General features: G+C 41.9%; 3 protein-coding genes across 7 annotated transcripts; all 3 read left to right on the top strand.

Moving 5' to 3' along the window:
* The first annotated feature begins 1,358 nt into the window (after window positions 1–1,358).
* On the top strand, window positions 1,359–3,182 carry LOC148363238 (kelch repeat and BTB domain-containing protein 13-like). Its single transcript, XM_088340658.1, has one exon. It carries the CDS (start codon window positions 1,359–1,361, stop codon window positions 2,796–2,798), a length of 1,440 nt encoding a protein of 479 aa, XP_088196784.1. The 3' UTR covers window positions 2,799–3,182.
* Window positions 3,183–4,622: 1,440 nt separating this feature from the next.
* LOC148363237 (acyl-coenzyme A thioesterase 2, mitochondrial-like) lies at window positions 4,623–10,943 on the top strand. 5 transcript variants are annotated; one of them, XM_088340854.1, is made up of 12 exons: window positions 4,623–4,824; window positions 5,517–5,559; window positions 6,499–6,715; window positions 6,796–6,895; window positions 6,960–7,147; window positions 7,230–7,399; window positions 8,336–8,455; window positions 8,521–8,603; window positions 8,671–8,764; window positions 9,332–9,412; window positions 9,480–9,621; window positions 10,298–10,943. In XM_088340854.1, exons 3-12 carry the CDS (start codon window positions 6,520–6,522, stop codon window positions 10,396–10,398), a joined length of 1,275 nt encoding a protein of 424 aa, XP_088196980.1. In that variant the 5' UTR covers window positions 4,623–4,824; window positions 5,517–5,559; window positions 6,499–6,519; the 3' UTR covers window positions 10,399–10,943. The 5 variants fall into 5 exon arrangements, with proteins under 5 accessions (XP_088196980.1, XP_088196979.1, XP_088196977.1 ...); XM_088340855.1 differs by lacking the exon at window positions 4,623–4,824 and adding an exon at window positions 4,833–4,897; XM_088340853.1 differs by lacking the exon at window positions 5,517–5,559.
* A 115-nt stretch (window positions 10,944–11,058) lies between these two features.
* On the top strand, window positions 11,059–15,050 carry LOC148363236 (uncharacterized). Its single transcript, XM_088340856.1, has 4 exons — window positions 11,059–11,324; window positions 12,634–12,781; window positions 13,031–13,177; window positions 14,087–15,050. Exons 1-4 carry the CDS (start codon window positions 11,170–11,172, stop codon window positions 14,354–14,356), a joined length of 720 nt encoding a protein of 239 aa, XP_088196982.1. The 5' UTR covers window positions 11,059–11,169; the 3' UTR covers window positions 14,357–15,050.
* Window positions 15,051–16,129: the final 1,079 nt, after the last annotated feature.

The raw sequence follows: 16,129 nt of genomic DNA, 5'->3' as shown, positions 1-16,129 counted from the left end.
CACCTCATACCCATGTAATAGAATTAGTGATTGTATTAGCAAGCTAACAGCAAGTCAAGACTGTATACAGATATTTTTCCTTTCAAAATGGAGGATAATTGATGCTTTGTTTAAAAGGAGAAGCCCATAGACTTCATTTATAAGTTCAGGTTAAACCGTTTTTTTATGCTACAGTTTATATCAAGGGTTGAACTTTTTTGTCATGAATAAGCGCAAAGGGCACCCACTTTGATACGAATTTTATACGAAAAAGGTAGCTTGATAGATAAGTAGAAAGGTAAACTGATAATAAACTAAAAGGCAGCTAGCTAGCTATAAAATATAAAGCCATCAGAATAGCCAGATAGAAAGCTAAAGACAAATTAGATAACTCGCCAGAATGGAGCCCAAAAATTGTGAAAAGCTAGCTAAATAGCTCGCTAAACAGTTAAAAAGGTAACATGATTGTTAGCTGTAAAAACTAAAACGGAGCTATATAGACATCCAAAAGAGTAAAAAGCAATCTAATAAAAGCTGAAACCAAAGCTAGATTGCGAGTTAGAAAGGAGCCCAAAATTTAGCTTGATAACTTCCCAAAAAGGTAAAATCGTATGCAGAAAATGTAATACGCTAACTAGATGCGTGCCAAGTAGCTAAAAAGGTAGGAAGATAGCTAGCTCTACAACTGTAACTTATTTTTCTCCTTTGCTTTGTAAAACCCATAAATTGGAATTTAGTTGGTTGTGTTTAATGTAAAATACATCAATAAAAAGATGAAGAAATACAGATGTCTATTACGCAACTATTCTCATTCTCCTCTCCTAAATAATTGCTTCATAATCATTATCAATACTGGAATAAATGTTTTTGTCCACGAAGCCCACAAACTGGAATTGATTTATTTGAATAATAGATAACAATTGATCATGTTATTACTATGTTGTTACTATGTGATTAGCCGGTTAATTATTTAAAATAAGGGTTTAAATAGACTCGGTCAACCAATAAAAAAATAATTTGACTTGAAAATCACAAATCCGCTGGAACCTCGACTATCCCTAGGGGGCACTCTGGTAGGAAACCCCTGGTTTATAGATTACTTGCTTTTTTGCTCAGTTAATTAAATTAAAAATAAGACTTGAGTTGACCGAACTCGAACCTCAACACAAGTCACTGGCTGTGACGATACGAAAATTCAAAACTGGCGTTTGTAAACAAGACTCTCCCTGTTTTAACACCCACCCCTCCAGCCCTTCACAATGTGACCCCTAGCTCAGTTCTTGTTGTCTATGTTTAGCCGCTCTATTTTAGCCGCCGGTCATAATGAAAGGGTTCCTCTCCGCCTCTTCGCAGGCAAAACTTAGGATTCTGCTGCTTTCATGTCATCGCAAGGCAACCAATCTGAAGACTCTGATGCGGTCGACCAACAGTGTCCCCGCCTCATTAGCGGCAGTCAGACAGTGGTGGTGGAGGACACCCGCTTCTGTGAGGACAAGACGTTGCTACTCCAGAGTTTCGACTACTTTGCCGCGCTCTACCGCTCGGGGATGAGGGAGTGTCGGCAGGAGGAAATCCACCTGCTGGGCGTGGGGGCTTTCGGTTTCTTCACAGCTTTGGCGGTCGTGCGAGGAGAGATACCCCATCTGGACGCCGGCCACCTGGTGGAGACCGTCCATTGCGCCGCTTACCTCCAAGCAGCGCCGCTCACCCGACACCTGGTCGAGCTGCTGGACTCGGACAACTGTTTACTCATGTTCCATTCCGCCGCCACTTTCGGGTTGCTGGAGCTCTACCATGCCGCCGCGTTGTACATCCGGAATATGTTTGAAGACTTGGAGGTTGAAATCAGGCGGACTTTGCCACCAGAGCTGGTTTCCATCGTGGAATCGCTTAGCCCTAGTGCTTTCGCGGCAGTGGGAGCTCACGTCACCTGCGGCGAGGGCGATAGCGTCCACGCTGCTTCCAGGACCGTTTGCTACCTGGATGAGACTGAAAACGTCTGGAAAAGGCTAACTGATCTCCCGTTGAAGGCTAGCACCTCCATGGCGGGCGTGACCGTCCTGGATAACAAGCTCTACGTGGTCTGCGGCGTTCGAGGCATCGGCAAAGACGTGGTGGATGCCAGTTTCTGCTACGACACTGAAAAGAATGTCTGGACCAGGTTGGCGGGTCCGGCCCAACTGCGCTTCAACTTCAGCCTGGTAGGACAAAACGGACACCTCTACGCCATCGGCGGCGAGTGCCAACAGACGGCGATGTCATCCGTGGAGATGTTTGAGGTCCGGACTGGGATTTGGCGGTTTGCGGCAGACCTACCCAGACCAGCGGCAGGGGCAGCCTCCACCAAAGCCACCGGCAGGATTTTTGTCTGTCTGTGGCAGCCTATGGAGACCACCGAGATCCACGAGTATGTCCCGATCGCCGACGAGTGGCGTCTGGTCACCAGCCTGGTCCGCCGGCAGAGTTACGGACACTGCATGGTGGGTCACCGGGATGATTTGTACGTGATGCGAAACGGGCCGTCCGACGACTTCCTCCGATGCCTGATGGACTGCTACAACCTGAGCACCGGTCAGTGGACTTCCCTGTCGGGACACTTTCCCAACAGCAGAGGCTCGCTCTTTACCGCCCTGGTTCGAGGTGACTCTGTTTTCACGCTCAACCGGAGCGCCACGTTGGAGTACCTGGTCCAGGGGAAAACCTGGAAACCACGACGCCAGATGAAGGGTTTTCCTCGGAGCGGATCGGTGTGGACCTTTTTACTCAGGCTGCCAGTGGTCCGGTTACAAGGAAACGAGACACGACCTCCTGAAGACTGACAAGGCCCTCGATTGTGTATTGAGTCACAATTTTAGTCGGGTCTGACTTTGGGGCACATTAATGACTTCTGATTTTCATTGTACATATCCTGCTGTCCTCCAATTAGAACCTTGGGGTGAATCTGGGTCAGACTTTGAATCAGAAATAAAAGGCAGCGTCCTGAATGCAGAAAGGCCCTTAAGTTGGCATAAGTCACAAGTTTAGTCTGGTCTAAATTTTGGAACTGATTACCGTCTCACGACTGAATTTTATTCTAACATTTCCTGGTGTTTTCCAAGTAGAATCTTGTCTCAATTTAGTCTGGTGTAAACCTTGGTTCGACTGTATCTAATTTCAGGTGTAAAGTCCTAAAGACTTTTGAGATACCCGTCGAGTCTATGAGTCATAAGTTTAGTCGGTTTTGACTTAAGAGCTGATTAATGTCTGACTGCTAAACTTTCATTGCTAGCGTCTTTCAAATCGAATCTTTTCTGAATTTAGTCGGGTCTAAATGTGGTTGAGTCTTTGGATCTGAATTAAGATCTGAATTAAGACACAACGTCCTAAAGACTGACTAGTTCATTGAGTGGGAATTGAGTCATAGGGTTAGTCGGATCTGATTTGGCTCCGATAAATGTCTGACTGCTGAATATTTGTTGGACATTTCCTGATGTTGTCCAAATAGAATCTTGTCTCGATTTAGTCGTCGTGTCTGATTTTAGGGCTTACTAAAGATTATTTCCGTTTTGTCAGTCTTGAAACGCTTTTACAACACAATTTTTGTGAAGTTAGGAATTTAACTTTTAAAATGACTATTGGACCCCAAGGACATGACATTTTAAACAAATTAGATTTAATTTCAACGTCAATGTAATGAAATTTCAGGCTACCATTGGTTTTAGGACCCAAGTGATCTGAAGCACAAATAGCTCAGCCCAGAACAAATCTTAAAACTGCGGTAATTCTACTACTCATATAAGATTTTCTTTTCTTATAAAAGAAGAGTTTGCTGGTCCTATTCAAGACAGACAACGTCAAGATCCTCCTCCTTTTTGAAATGGGTTGGTTGGGCCTGTTCTCGAGCTTTCAGCTCGACTACTTTTCCTGGACGTCGGTCACGCCCTACCTGTAGCCCCGCCTCTTGTAGTTTGAGTGACAGTTATTCTATTGTAAAACAGAATACGGTAAATACGTTTGAAAATGAAAACGGACTTGTTTTAATGACGGAAATTACATTAAAAGACACTATTTTATACAGTCCTTGTGTTGTTCATTTCAATTCATTTCGATTTTATTTAGGACATTTTGACAGTCTTGGGCTTCCATGGTGACTAAAAAAAATAAACGTTTTTTGAAGGAAGTCATAACTCTTTATTTTTCTTTTCCATTTTGTGACTATAACGTCCCTCTACTCTACTGTCATCTTGTGGCCATCATTTGAAACGACATAATCCGAAAAGTGTGGCTTGATCTTTTTTCAAAAGATCTTTTTTTATTTATGGTATTTTTACACTCTTGGGCTTCCAATAATGATAAAAAATAAGTGTTGATTTTTTTGATTCAAGGTAATTTCACGGGTTTTTTTTGTGAAGGTTTTTATTTTATTTTGCAACAATGTACCTCCCTCTACCGCTATCTTGTGGACATTATTTATATTAGAGTATAGTGTCGTTTATTCCAGAAAGTTGTTTTTATTGATTAAATCAACCTTTTTTATTTTTATTGGAAGTAAATAAAATCGTTTTATAAAGTTTGTCTCTCGTGTTCTCGAGTTTTTTTCTACTCCATTTTGTGACGATTCACATTTCTCTACCGCCATCTTGTGGACATCATCTTTTCACTTCCGGGGGCGGAGACATACGCGAGTCTGAGACGGACAGAGCGAAGGAAAGAAAAAACGGACACAAAACGTGACTAAACTGAAACCTGTGAGGTTTCTTGGGGAGCCCAAAAAGCATTTATATCGTTTTGGGGGTGATTTGGACGTTACCTTATGAAAACAAGACGACAAACAAAAGCTTTCCCAAAAAGTTTCTGACACTTCCGGTAAGTCTTGTTAACGTCACATCTTGCCGGAAGTTGGCGTCAAAACTAACTCGGGAAAATTTCGGACTTTATGGTAACGCTTTTAAAACGATGATAACATTTAAAGAATAATATATGTTTGAAAAGTATTTTTTTGTGTTATGAGTGGTGTTTTATTTTAAGGAATCTAATTAAATGTCATGACTCTTTTTTTGTCATCGTGTATGTGTTTGAATTAATAACGTTAAATACATATTTTAAGAACAATCCAATCCTCACAAAATTCTTTTTCTACAATTACCTTAAAAAATATTTTTTTTAAGATGAAGTGAAGAAAAAAATATATGTATGTAAATGAAGCTTTTAAATGGATCTTTATCGTTGTGGTATGATTGCGCAATCAATTTGACGTCACAAACTACGGTTAATGATAGTATAAATTATTACCGACGTAGATTAAGCAGTTATTTTAAATCATTTAAATCAAATTTTAAATAATTTAGATGAAATTTTTTTAAAATTAATATAACGCTCAAAACAGACTTTGACCCCCCCCCCCCCCCAACTAAAACAAACGTGAACTTCAGTCAGCGGCTATTAAACATCAACAAAAACTCCGAGTTTTATTCACCACGCCGAACAGTTTGTAACTTTTTTAACCTAGTAAATAATTTATGAACATTTTTATGGTTTTGCATTTGAAAACATCAAAGCTTCAAAGGACAAACTCCAAACCGATCAGAATAATCGAGTCAGGTGAGTCTTATTTTCTTCAAATGAAAAAAGAAATTTTGGTAATTCTAGAAAGACTTTTATAGTCCAAAATAAATAACAATGTCATTTTTAATCAATGATTTACTGAAATTTGACTTATTAAACCTCAATGTTGTAACTACTTTACTTTTTCAATTTGACTGCTCACTGTTAGAAGTAATATTAGCTTTTATGTGATTCCATTGCTCTTAGTATGTCACTGTGTCCTTAGAAAACGTTAACGGGCCAGTGTGAATGATCCAGAAACCCTTACTGGTTGAAAAATACTTCTTTTATTTAAATTTATATAACGTAAGAAACAGTCATGTTTCTCCAGTTTCCTTCTCTGGCCACGCACTTTAATCATTTGGCTGAAGGCTATGGCTCGCTGCTAGCAACTATTGCTAATGTTAGCTGCTCCCTCTTCGTTCTTCAGTGTCACTCACCATCCATAGATGACGTTCATGAATCATGTACCTTCTGCTTATATACACTGATTCCTTCTCTAGCTACTCACATTTGCCCCTAGTCTGCAGGCATATATTGCCTCACCGTTATTGTTCGCTTCTCCTGTTTTGCCTTTTAGTGTCACTTGCCTTTCTCAACTGAGTTTCCCCATTCACGACCCTTCATCTTTTTCCCCACTGTTTCCTTGTCTAGCCACCCCCATTAGCCCCTAGGTTGCAGGCTATGCCTCACCGCTACTGTTATTCTAAGCTGCTTCGTTATTCAGCGTCACTCCCCTTCCACACCTGCTCATGAAGTGAACTCTGCCGAGTGCCGTCATTCAGACATCCTGCGTTTTTTTTCCCACTGTTTTTACTGTCCTTTGGGCTAACTACTACCCAGCGCCAGAAAATGGCTTTTTCAGATTTTAACTTCGCAATGTGACTTTTTAAACATTGATTTCACAATGTTATAACTCACACTATATACATGAAGCTCCTCCTCCAAGAAGTCCAGATGTCCCCCCGGCAGCATAGCGTCCATCTGACCGTTCGTCCATCCCGTGGCCTGGTAGACGAGAAGTTTGTGGTCAAAGTGCAGGGGGCGCTCCCTGGTGCCCGGGTCACCCTGCGTGCCTTTCACCGCTGCCAAGACGGACATGGTTGGGAGGGCTTCGCTCACTACCTGACAGACTCTGCCGGATGCCTGGATGGTACAAGCTTGGGTCTTATACCAAATTAAATACAGTTGTTGCTGGATTTTGACAGAATTTTGTTGCTCCTTCTATTGCAGTGACCGAGGATTGCAGCCTAGGTGGTTCGTACACTGGAGTGCACCAGATGGGTCTTTTGTGGAGCATCAAACCAGTTCCAGGCAGCCAACCTGGACTCAGGTAGGTCTCCACTTGGTGGACAGCACCAAACCTGTAAGGGGGACTAACGGCGTCTCGTACACAGGATGAGGAAGATGGACGTCCTGACCCCGATGGAGATCAGCATCTCAGTCTATCAAGGCCACCTCACAGACTTCACTGATCAGGTTCCGCAGGCGTCCCAGCTGGTGGAGCGCTGGTATATTGCACCAGGAGTTCTGAGGACACCAGTTACGGACCGCCAACTGACAGCGACGCTCTTCCTGCCCGCAGGTAGTCTAGAACCAAAATATACTTTGTCTGAAGGTTCATTGGCAGTCTGGGTGGGTGGACCTTGACTCAAATTGATCACCAGGTCCCGGGCCATTCCCTGCCATCTTGGACCTATGGGGCGGCGGGGGCCAGCTGGTGGAGTACCGAGCAGCGCTTTTGGCCTCGCATGGTTTTGCCGCGCTGGCTTTGGACTACATGACTCCAAAGATTACTATGGAGACCAGCAAAATGGTGGACAACAGCTACTTTGAGGTACAGTCTGGTCCTTGGACTAATTACCATCCTTGTCATCATGTCGCCTGAGCTTTTCATATACTTTTCTTGGTTCAACTTCAATTCAACTTAATTCTGATCTGTGTCCTTGAATTAAGCTAGTAAAAATATATCTATATTCTCAAATGCTCTGATCCTAATTTCTCTTCCGGCTGGCTGTGGGCTGTTAGTGCACTAGTCCACATGTAGTTCTGGTCTTTCTTTTTTTCTGGTCCATGTCAAGAACTGGTTTTCCCGTGTTATGGTCCATGTCGAGCTCTGGTCTGGTTGTGGTCTGGTCCATGTCAAGATCTGGTCTGGCCGTGGTCTGTTCCATGTCAAAATTTGTTCTGGCTGTGTTCTGGTCCATGTCTAGGTCTGGTCTGGCCATGTTTTCGTCCAAGTCAAGATCTTGTCTGGCCGTGTTCTGGTCCATGTCAAGATTTTGTCTGGCCGTGTTCTGGTCCATATCTAGATCTGGTCTGGCCGTGTTGTGGTCCATGTCAAGATCTGGCCTGGCTGTGTTCTGGTCCATGTCAAGTTCTGGTCTGGCCATGTTGTGGTCCATGTCAAGATCTGGTCTGGCCGTGTTCTGGTCCATGTCAAGTTCTGGTCTGGCCATGTTGTGGTCCATGTCAAGATCTGGTCTGGCCGTGGTCTGGTCCATGTTAAGATTTGGTCTGGCCGTGTTCTGGTCCATGTCAAGATCTGGTCTGGCCGTGTTCTGGTCTATGTAAAGGTCTGGTCTGTCCGACTTTCGGTTCATGTAAATAACTGGTCAGTTCATGTTCCGGTCCATGTTCAGATCTAGTCTTTTCGTGTTCCGGTCCATGTCCAGATCTGGTCTGTACGTCTTATGGTCCATGTCAAGCTCTTGTCCGTCTGTGTTCTGTTCCATGTTTTAGTATTTTTGCTAACCAAAGCTAATTCTGACAGGAGGCCTTCAAGTTCCTGCAGGAGCACCCTGCTGTGCTGCAGGACCGCATAGCCATGTTGGGTCTGTCCTTCGGAGTCAGCATCACGCTCAAGATGGCCGCCTACTCGGACGTCGTCAAGGTTGTGCACCAAAGACATCATGGACGAATAAACGAAAAAGTCTATACTGGTACCTGTCCCTCCAGCCCAGGTGTGCAGTGTGCATCAGTGGAAGTCACGTGCAGCCCGTGGATGGGACACTCGCAGACATTTTGTCTTACTTTGACCGGTAACGTTCACTGTCTTGTTTATGACGAACACAAGACACTTCATGTTCTTGTTTTCGGTCCCATCAGGAACAGTCACAAGATTCAAGTGAACGAGCAGGACCAAGCCATCCTGAGAAATTTGCTGCTACCAATCCCGAGTGACCCTGCTTTCAAAGTGGACGTGAGTTCCTACTTCGGACTCCTGGTCTAAGCCTTGGGTCCGGTCAATTTTATGGTCTTGCTTCTAATCAGAGTTTATGTCATACTTCTGGTCTGTCGATAGGTCCTGAATATTATATATATATATATATATATATATATATATATATATATATATATTCCTGATTCTGTTTTGTACTTTTTACTTTCCTGGCCATGTCCTAGTCTTCTTCTATGTGTCCCCATTCTGTTTTTGTTTTCTGTCTTAGTTTACTTCTTGTCATCCATCCTATGTCTCAAATGTCGTCATTCTGTTACTTTGTCCAAGTGTTATTCCTTGTCATGAACTACTTCTATGTCTCGGTTTTGGTCCATACCTTTGTGATGCCGTTGTCCTTCTTAAACATGTTAGTGTTGTTGGGTTTGGTCCAAGTTGATGTCCTTGTCCTTGTTCCTGTCTTGGGCCATGATTTTTCCAGGCCTTAGTCCTGGTCCACATTCATTATGTCTCCATCTCTAATCAAGTCCAGATTTCGACTTCTATCCCCATGTTGTTGGTTATGAGGAGAGTATTTGTGTGTTTTGACAGGTAGGACGAGTCCAGTGTCCTCTTTTGGTGGTTGCAGGCGAGGACGACCAGAACTGGCCGGCCCGCGAGTCCGCTGAAGATGTGAGAGGCGCACTTTCAATGAGGTCATCGACAAATTACTGAAGCAAGGTTTTTTTCTGTGTTCCAGATGAGGGAAATGATGGAGAAGGCAGGAAACGCCCACCTGCTGACCGTCCTGTCCTACCCCGACGCCGGACACCTGCTGGAGCTGCCTTACTCGCCACACACCAGAGTCAGCTCCTTCCGATCCGTAGGCAGTCGGCAGAAGCGTACGTTTTTGTATCGTTTTTGTATCGTTGTTTTTGGTCATTTTTCATTTTTATGTTTTTTGGGTCCATTTTACAGTTTCTGGGTTGCGTCTCAATTGTTTTTTTTTAAGTTTTTGGGGTTGTTTTTAAGTCATATTTCAGGGTGTGTTTCTTGGGTAGTTTTTGTTTCTTCGTAGTTTTTCAGCTCTTTATTTGGGTCCGTTTTTATTCTTAGTTTTTTGGGGTGTTTTGGGTCGTTTTTTTTTTGTATCTTTTCCCTTTTTTGGGTTGTTTTTGGTCATTTTTCATTTTTATGCATTTTTTTCCGTAGTTTTTAAAATTTTTTTATTTATTTGAAAAAAAATATACATATATTTTTAATTGTATTTCAGGTCCTTTTTTCCCAGGTCGTTTTTATGTCTTTTTGGGGTGTTTTTTGTCTTTTTGTGTTTTTTGTTTTGTTTTAAATTCTTTGTTTTTTTTAATTGTTATTTTGGTTTTTGAGTCCTTTTTCGGTCCTTTTTTGGGTCTTTATTTTGGTTGTCTTCTTGTAGTTTTTCATATATTTGGGTCAATTTTGATTCTTCGATCTTTTTTTGTTTCTACAATGTCATCAGATAAAGGCTTGCTTTGGGGGGTGGTCTCGCTCCCCACGCGGGCCATTTTTTAAACAGACACTCATTTTGTGCGTTCGCAGTCACGGTTCTGTGGGGGGGCGAGTGCACGGCGCATTCGCTGGCTCAGGAAGACGCCTGGAAGAAGACCTTGGACTTCTTGCGCCGCCATTTGTTCGCCTGAAGACTCAAAACAACTGAAACGTTGACAAAAAAACAAGACGGTCCTTCCAAAAACATTGCGTGTATTCTTTATCCTCTGCAAAAACGGTCGTGCTTCTGAATTTAACAATAGGAAAGTTAAAAGATGGACAAGTGCTTACAATAACCTGCAGATTCTTTATCCCTTGCAAAAAAAATGACGATGCCCCCTGGTGGCCAAAGCGTATACTAGACACATGATTGCTGCGCAATTCATGACAAACCAATTAAGTCGATCTTTATTTGATTCGATTCTATAATTATTCTTATTTATTTCTATTTTTTTGAGTATGAAATGATTCTTTTTTTGTTGATTTTTGGCCAGTTGGATTTTTTTGTATGTTTTTTCAATCTTTAGAAAAATGATGATACCTCCTGGTGGCCAAATTGCACACGAGACACACGATTGCTGCACAGAAACATGACAAACCTGAGTCATTATTTGTTTGATTTAATGATTCTCTGCTGTCTGATTTCGTGTAAGAAAATGTGTGAAGTGAGAATAAAAATTTTAAAACTGTGACAACAGACTTGTGTTTTTTGTTTTTTTTCAACGAGAGGAGTTTGGAGCGTAAAGATGAGTCCAGCTTTCTCAAAATGGAAGTGGATCGGATCCAGATTTCAGGTGTGAAGGCCCCGCCCCGTCCAGGTTTTCCCGTTCGGCTAACGAGAGCTCGTTGGCGGGCGCGCCTTGGAACCTATAAGAGGCGGTGGATTTTAAAGCTTGACTCGAGGTTATCTGAAAAAGATAGCGATGGTGGATCGTCGGATTCGCCTGGAAGCGCTTTCGGCGCTTTGCGATGCCCCCGTGACGTCCCGCCAGGCAAGAATGGCGGGGCGTGGACCCCACCTGGTCTCTGCCCAACCCATGTCCGTCAGGACTTTCCTCTCTAAGACGACGGGACAAGTGTGAGTTTTTGGATGGACTCAAACGCCACACTTGGAAATGGAGCTTTTTTGTATTTCTTTTGTCTACTTTTGTATCATTTTTATGTGGGTTGGTGCTTGCGTGGGTTTCCTCCGGGCACTCCGGTTTCCCCCCACAATCCAAAAACATGCATGTCAGGTTAATTGGCCGGTTCAAATTGTCCCTAGGTGGGAATGAGCGAATGAGTTGTCTGTCCCTGTGTGCTCTGCGATTAGCTGGCAACAAGTTCAGGGTGTCCCTTGCCCACTGCCCGAAGATGGCTAGGATGGGCTACAGCACCCCCGCGACCCTACTGTGGATAAGCGGTGCAGATAATGGATGTTTATTTTATTTTTTTGGGTGTCTTTGCTTTCTTTTGTTTTTATGTAGTGCATCTGGTTCGTTTTATGGGTTTTGTCTTTATCGTATTTTTTTTCTGTTTTAGCTTTTTTGTGTGTTTTGTGTTTGTGCATTTTTTTTCAATCTTTTATTCTAGGTCTTTTGTTATAGTTTTTGTCTTTTATCTGCCAGTTTTTCTCCATTATTTTAATTTTTTATTTTTGAGTCTTTTTTTGCCTGTTTTGTCAGGTTTTTTTCATGTTAATTTGGGTTTCAACAGTTTTGGGTCTGCTTGTTGGTCCTTGTCCGTTTTGACTTTTTAAGAAGAAGACTTCTACGTGTTTTTAATGTTTTATTTTGACAGTGTATTTGGTTCATTTTATGGGTTTAGTCTTTTGTCATGTCAGTTTTTTCTGAGTCTTTTGTTCTTGTCTGTCAGTTTTGACGCAGTTTTTGTTGTCTTTTGAGGCTTTTTCTGTCTTGTTTCACAGGATTTCTGAAAGTCTCAGTTTTTGCTTTGGGCCTTTTTGGTGGTTTTGTTTTTGGCGGAAATTTTTCATGTATTCATGTCTTTTTAGGAGACACGTGGTAAAAATGTGTTGAATACACAAGTTTAATATACAGTAAGGACAAGACGCCAAATCCCTAATGGCCCCAATGAGCAGGTAGGCGCCTTGCATGGCTGACTCACTGTGTGTGTGTGAGTGGGTAAGTGTGAAGCACATTGTAATGCGCTTTGGGAAGTCTTTATTGACTTGAAAAGCTCCGTATAAATGCAGACCATTTACCATTTTTATTTTCGTTGGTAGGTTTTTCTTGTCAATTGGTTTTGTTTCGGCTTATTTGCACTTATATTCAAGTATTTGAAAAGCTTTTATTTTACTTTGAATAGTTTTGTCGTTTTTGTCGTGTTCATTTTGGGTGTTAATTTTTTTTCAGTTCTTTTGAATTTTTTCGTCATGGTTTTTTCAGGGACAAGGAAGGCCTCCTGATCGACGAAGACGAGTTCTTCGACAGCCGCTTTGATTTTGACTTCAGCGACCTGAAGGACACTTGCACTTTCTACCGGGGAGGCGAAATCTACCGCAGGCCCAACGGATGGATACGATTCGCTCTGAAGGTAACCCTGACGCCATCGGAAAATTCAGTCCCCCTTCATAATTGTCTAGGACGGTGACAATATGCGTGCCTTCTTCATATTTCTTGATCATCGCGAGCTTCGTTTCCATGGTTATGTTTTGCTTCTTCCTTCAGCATCGCTACAAGCTTAGGAATACACACTAACTCTCTTTACAAAGCTCATAGGATCCCAAAAACACCATAAGGCAGGGGTTTACTGTGTAACGTGTACTTTTTTGGGCTTTTCCAGGTGCAAGACAAATACCCAGACGGCAACGCGTGGCTGGGCGAGCGCGGATACGCCACCACCACCTACTCCAAAGCGGGCGAGTGGCCAGTTTCCTACCACGGGACCTCCAAGGACGGCGCGCGAGGCATCATCGTCGCCAATTATCAAGTCGGTGCTCGAAATCAGTCTTTGTGCAGTGCCTGTCGATGATCAATTGACCCAAAAGCTAGTCTTTTTGGTGCTAATTTTCGTTTTGTGGTTATTTTTCGTCTTTGGGTGGTGTTAACTCGTCTTCTTTCCAGGGTCATTTTTGGAGTCTGTGTTTTTTTTTTTTTGGTTGTGTTGTTGTTTATTTTTAGGGGGTGTGTTTTTTATTTAGCAGTATTTCCTGTTTTGTGGTTCGCTTTTGGGGTCCTTTGTTGGTTTTGGAGGTTTAGTTCTTTATAATTAAGGTCTGTTTTCGTTTTGGATGGCGTGGGAACCTTCTTCTTCTTCTTCTTTTTTTTTTTTTTTTTTTTTTTTGCCTTTCTGGATTGTCCATATTTCTACAGGTTTTTCTGGGGGGCTCTTTTGAGAGATGGATAGCAAATGTGGGGGTGGGGTTAAATGTGGGCTTTTACTCCCCCGGATGGGGTTAGAGCTTCATGGCATGGTAAATTTTGGGTGTTTTTTGGTCATTTTCAATTAACATGTTTTTTTTTTAACTGATGCTGAAAATGCGAATAGCATTTATTCTTTTTTCATGATGCTAACTATGCTAATAGCATTTTTTTTAGTGATCCTTATAATGGTAATACAATAGCATTTTTATTCATTTGATGGTAATGACATTAGCATTTTTTGTTTACTTATCCTAGCTAATAGCGTGAGTAACATTATCCTGTATTTTTGTCTAGTGTGAATATCATTATTGGTATGTACTGTATTGGCTAATGCTAGTTACATTTTTAGCATGTTTATTTGTTTAATGCTAATAGTGTGAACAGCTTTAACAGTCATACCGTTAGCATTCTTTGTCTTCTATGTCCTCTTTTGTCACCTAATCAGATTTTTTTTTTTTTTGTGTTCACGAGCTAGCCGGGTCCGGGCCAAAAATTCGGCCGCGGCGTTTACTCGACGCCTAACCTGGAGGACGCGGTGGAGTACACCAAAATCTTCCAGTCCAGGGCGGCAGGCCGCAAGTTCCGCGTGGTCATACAGAACCGAATCAACCCGACCTACCGCCAGAAGCACAACGCCGACAAGTACTGGCTGCTGCCGGTGCCAAAGGGCCTGACGCCCAAGAAGGAACAGGAACTGGTGGAGAAGGCCATCCGACCCTACGCTGTACTTGTCAAACCGCTTTAAAAGAACAAAATACAGACCGTGAATTCATGCAAACCTTGTTCCGTTGTGCTACTGTCCACAAAATGGCTGCCTCCTGAAATGGTTTAGGGCTAATTAGTGTAATGGTCCTACGCCAATTAGTGCTGAACCCCTGCTAGGCCAAGGTAAAAACTTTCAAATACTTGATAGTATTTTGGTAATGACTGTTTGAAAACTAGCAGCTAGCATGCTAAAGGCTATCACGTTTTAGTGCTAGCAGTTACAGCATGATTCTCGACATTTCCAGTGTCATTTATTTGTGCAGTCGACGCCGGGATACGACGTCACTCGGTCCTGAGGTGGGAAAGTGAAACTGCTGTATAGTGGAGGATATAAATCAATGTTATTTAACCAGTGCCTTTCATATTAAAAAAATAAAATAGTATAAAGTACATATGTGTGACATAAATACACATGTTTAAATAACATATGTACATGTAAAAGAAAACTTTTATTTTACTTGAGCTGGTACAGTGGAGGCAAAGAGGCAGGAGTGAAAGAATGACTTAAAAATATGAAACTTCTTGCCTCCTAAACTTCCTGATGTTGATTGTTTCCAATGTTTCTACCTTTTGCATTATAGCAGTTTTGTTACAAAAGCTGTACAATTTTTGTAATAGTCCTTACGAAACACACAATTCAAAATTGAATAAAGGCATTGTGGGTAGAACTTCAATGACTTGTGGGCAGTTTCGTGATGCAAACCAACAGCAGACCAAAATCTTATATGATACTGACCAATAACAGGCGTTTTTTGAGAATGTCGTTGGGCATTGCCCAAAAATATATGCAGAGAGGATATCTGGCAAAAAGGGAACGCTCTTTATTGAATTAATGTTCAAAGTTTGACATTCAACATCGGCCTTTATAGTGTCCTCGAATCAAGTGATCTCTCGTGAAGGTCGCCCGCCCCGGCTCACTCGGCATATCAGCTTGTGACTTCCTGTAACAACGTCATCCCATGACCTTCGCCAGATGCCTACATACTTATAGATAGATAGATAGATAGATACTTTATTCATCCCCGAAGGGAAATTCACTTTTCCAGCAGCATCCCTAAGCTGAGAACAATCGAAAATAGTTATTATTCAAATTCCACAACATTATCAAGTCGAAATTTTGTATGATTTTTGGCCAAAGAAATAACTTTTGATGCATGGAGGGGTAAATTAAGCTGAAAAACACATCAGACACAAACTAAAGTATCTAAAATCATTTCCATATTTAATAAAGCCAAATTCATTTTAAACTATGATGCATTGCATTTTTTATAATGTTCTCTAGTTCTGCCATACTTAACATATTGTGCAGAAGTCTGGGGCAATAACTACAAAAGTTCACTACAGCCCCTTTTTATCCTTCAAAAACGTGCAATTAGAACTATACACAGGGTAGGATATCTAGAGCATACTAATATTTTATTCCTCCAGTCCAAATTATTAAAATTAGATGATTTGGTCAACATTTTCACTGCACAACTGCTACTTAAGGTCAACAAAAACATAGTGCCGGAAAACATCCGTAAATTATTCAGTCGGAAAGAAGGAAATTATAACTCAAGGGGCTGTAGTAAATTCAAAATCCCAATGGTGAGAACCACCAGGAAAAGTATGTGTGTCTGTGTGGAGTCAAGCTCTGGAACGGTTTGCAAGACGAAATCAATGTTCAACAATTCACTTTTTCAAATTTAAATACAAAAAAACATTCCTGGCGGAATACAGAGATAAAGAAAATGTCGTCTGAGTGATACTAGAG

This window comes from Urocampus carinirostris, chromosome 7 (assembly GCF_059441175.1).
Source record: "Urocampus carinirostris isolate Australia breed hairy pipefish chromosome 7, RoL_Ucar_1.0, whole genome shotgun sequence".
In the NCBI taxonomy this organism is placed as follows: Eukaryota; Metazoa; Chordata; class Actinopteri; order Syngnathiformes; family Syngnathidae; genus Urocampus; species Urocampus carinirostris.
This window is presented reverse-complemented; position numbering and strand designations above follow the sequence as displayed.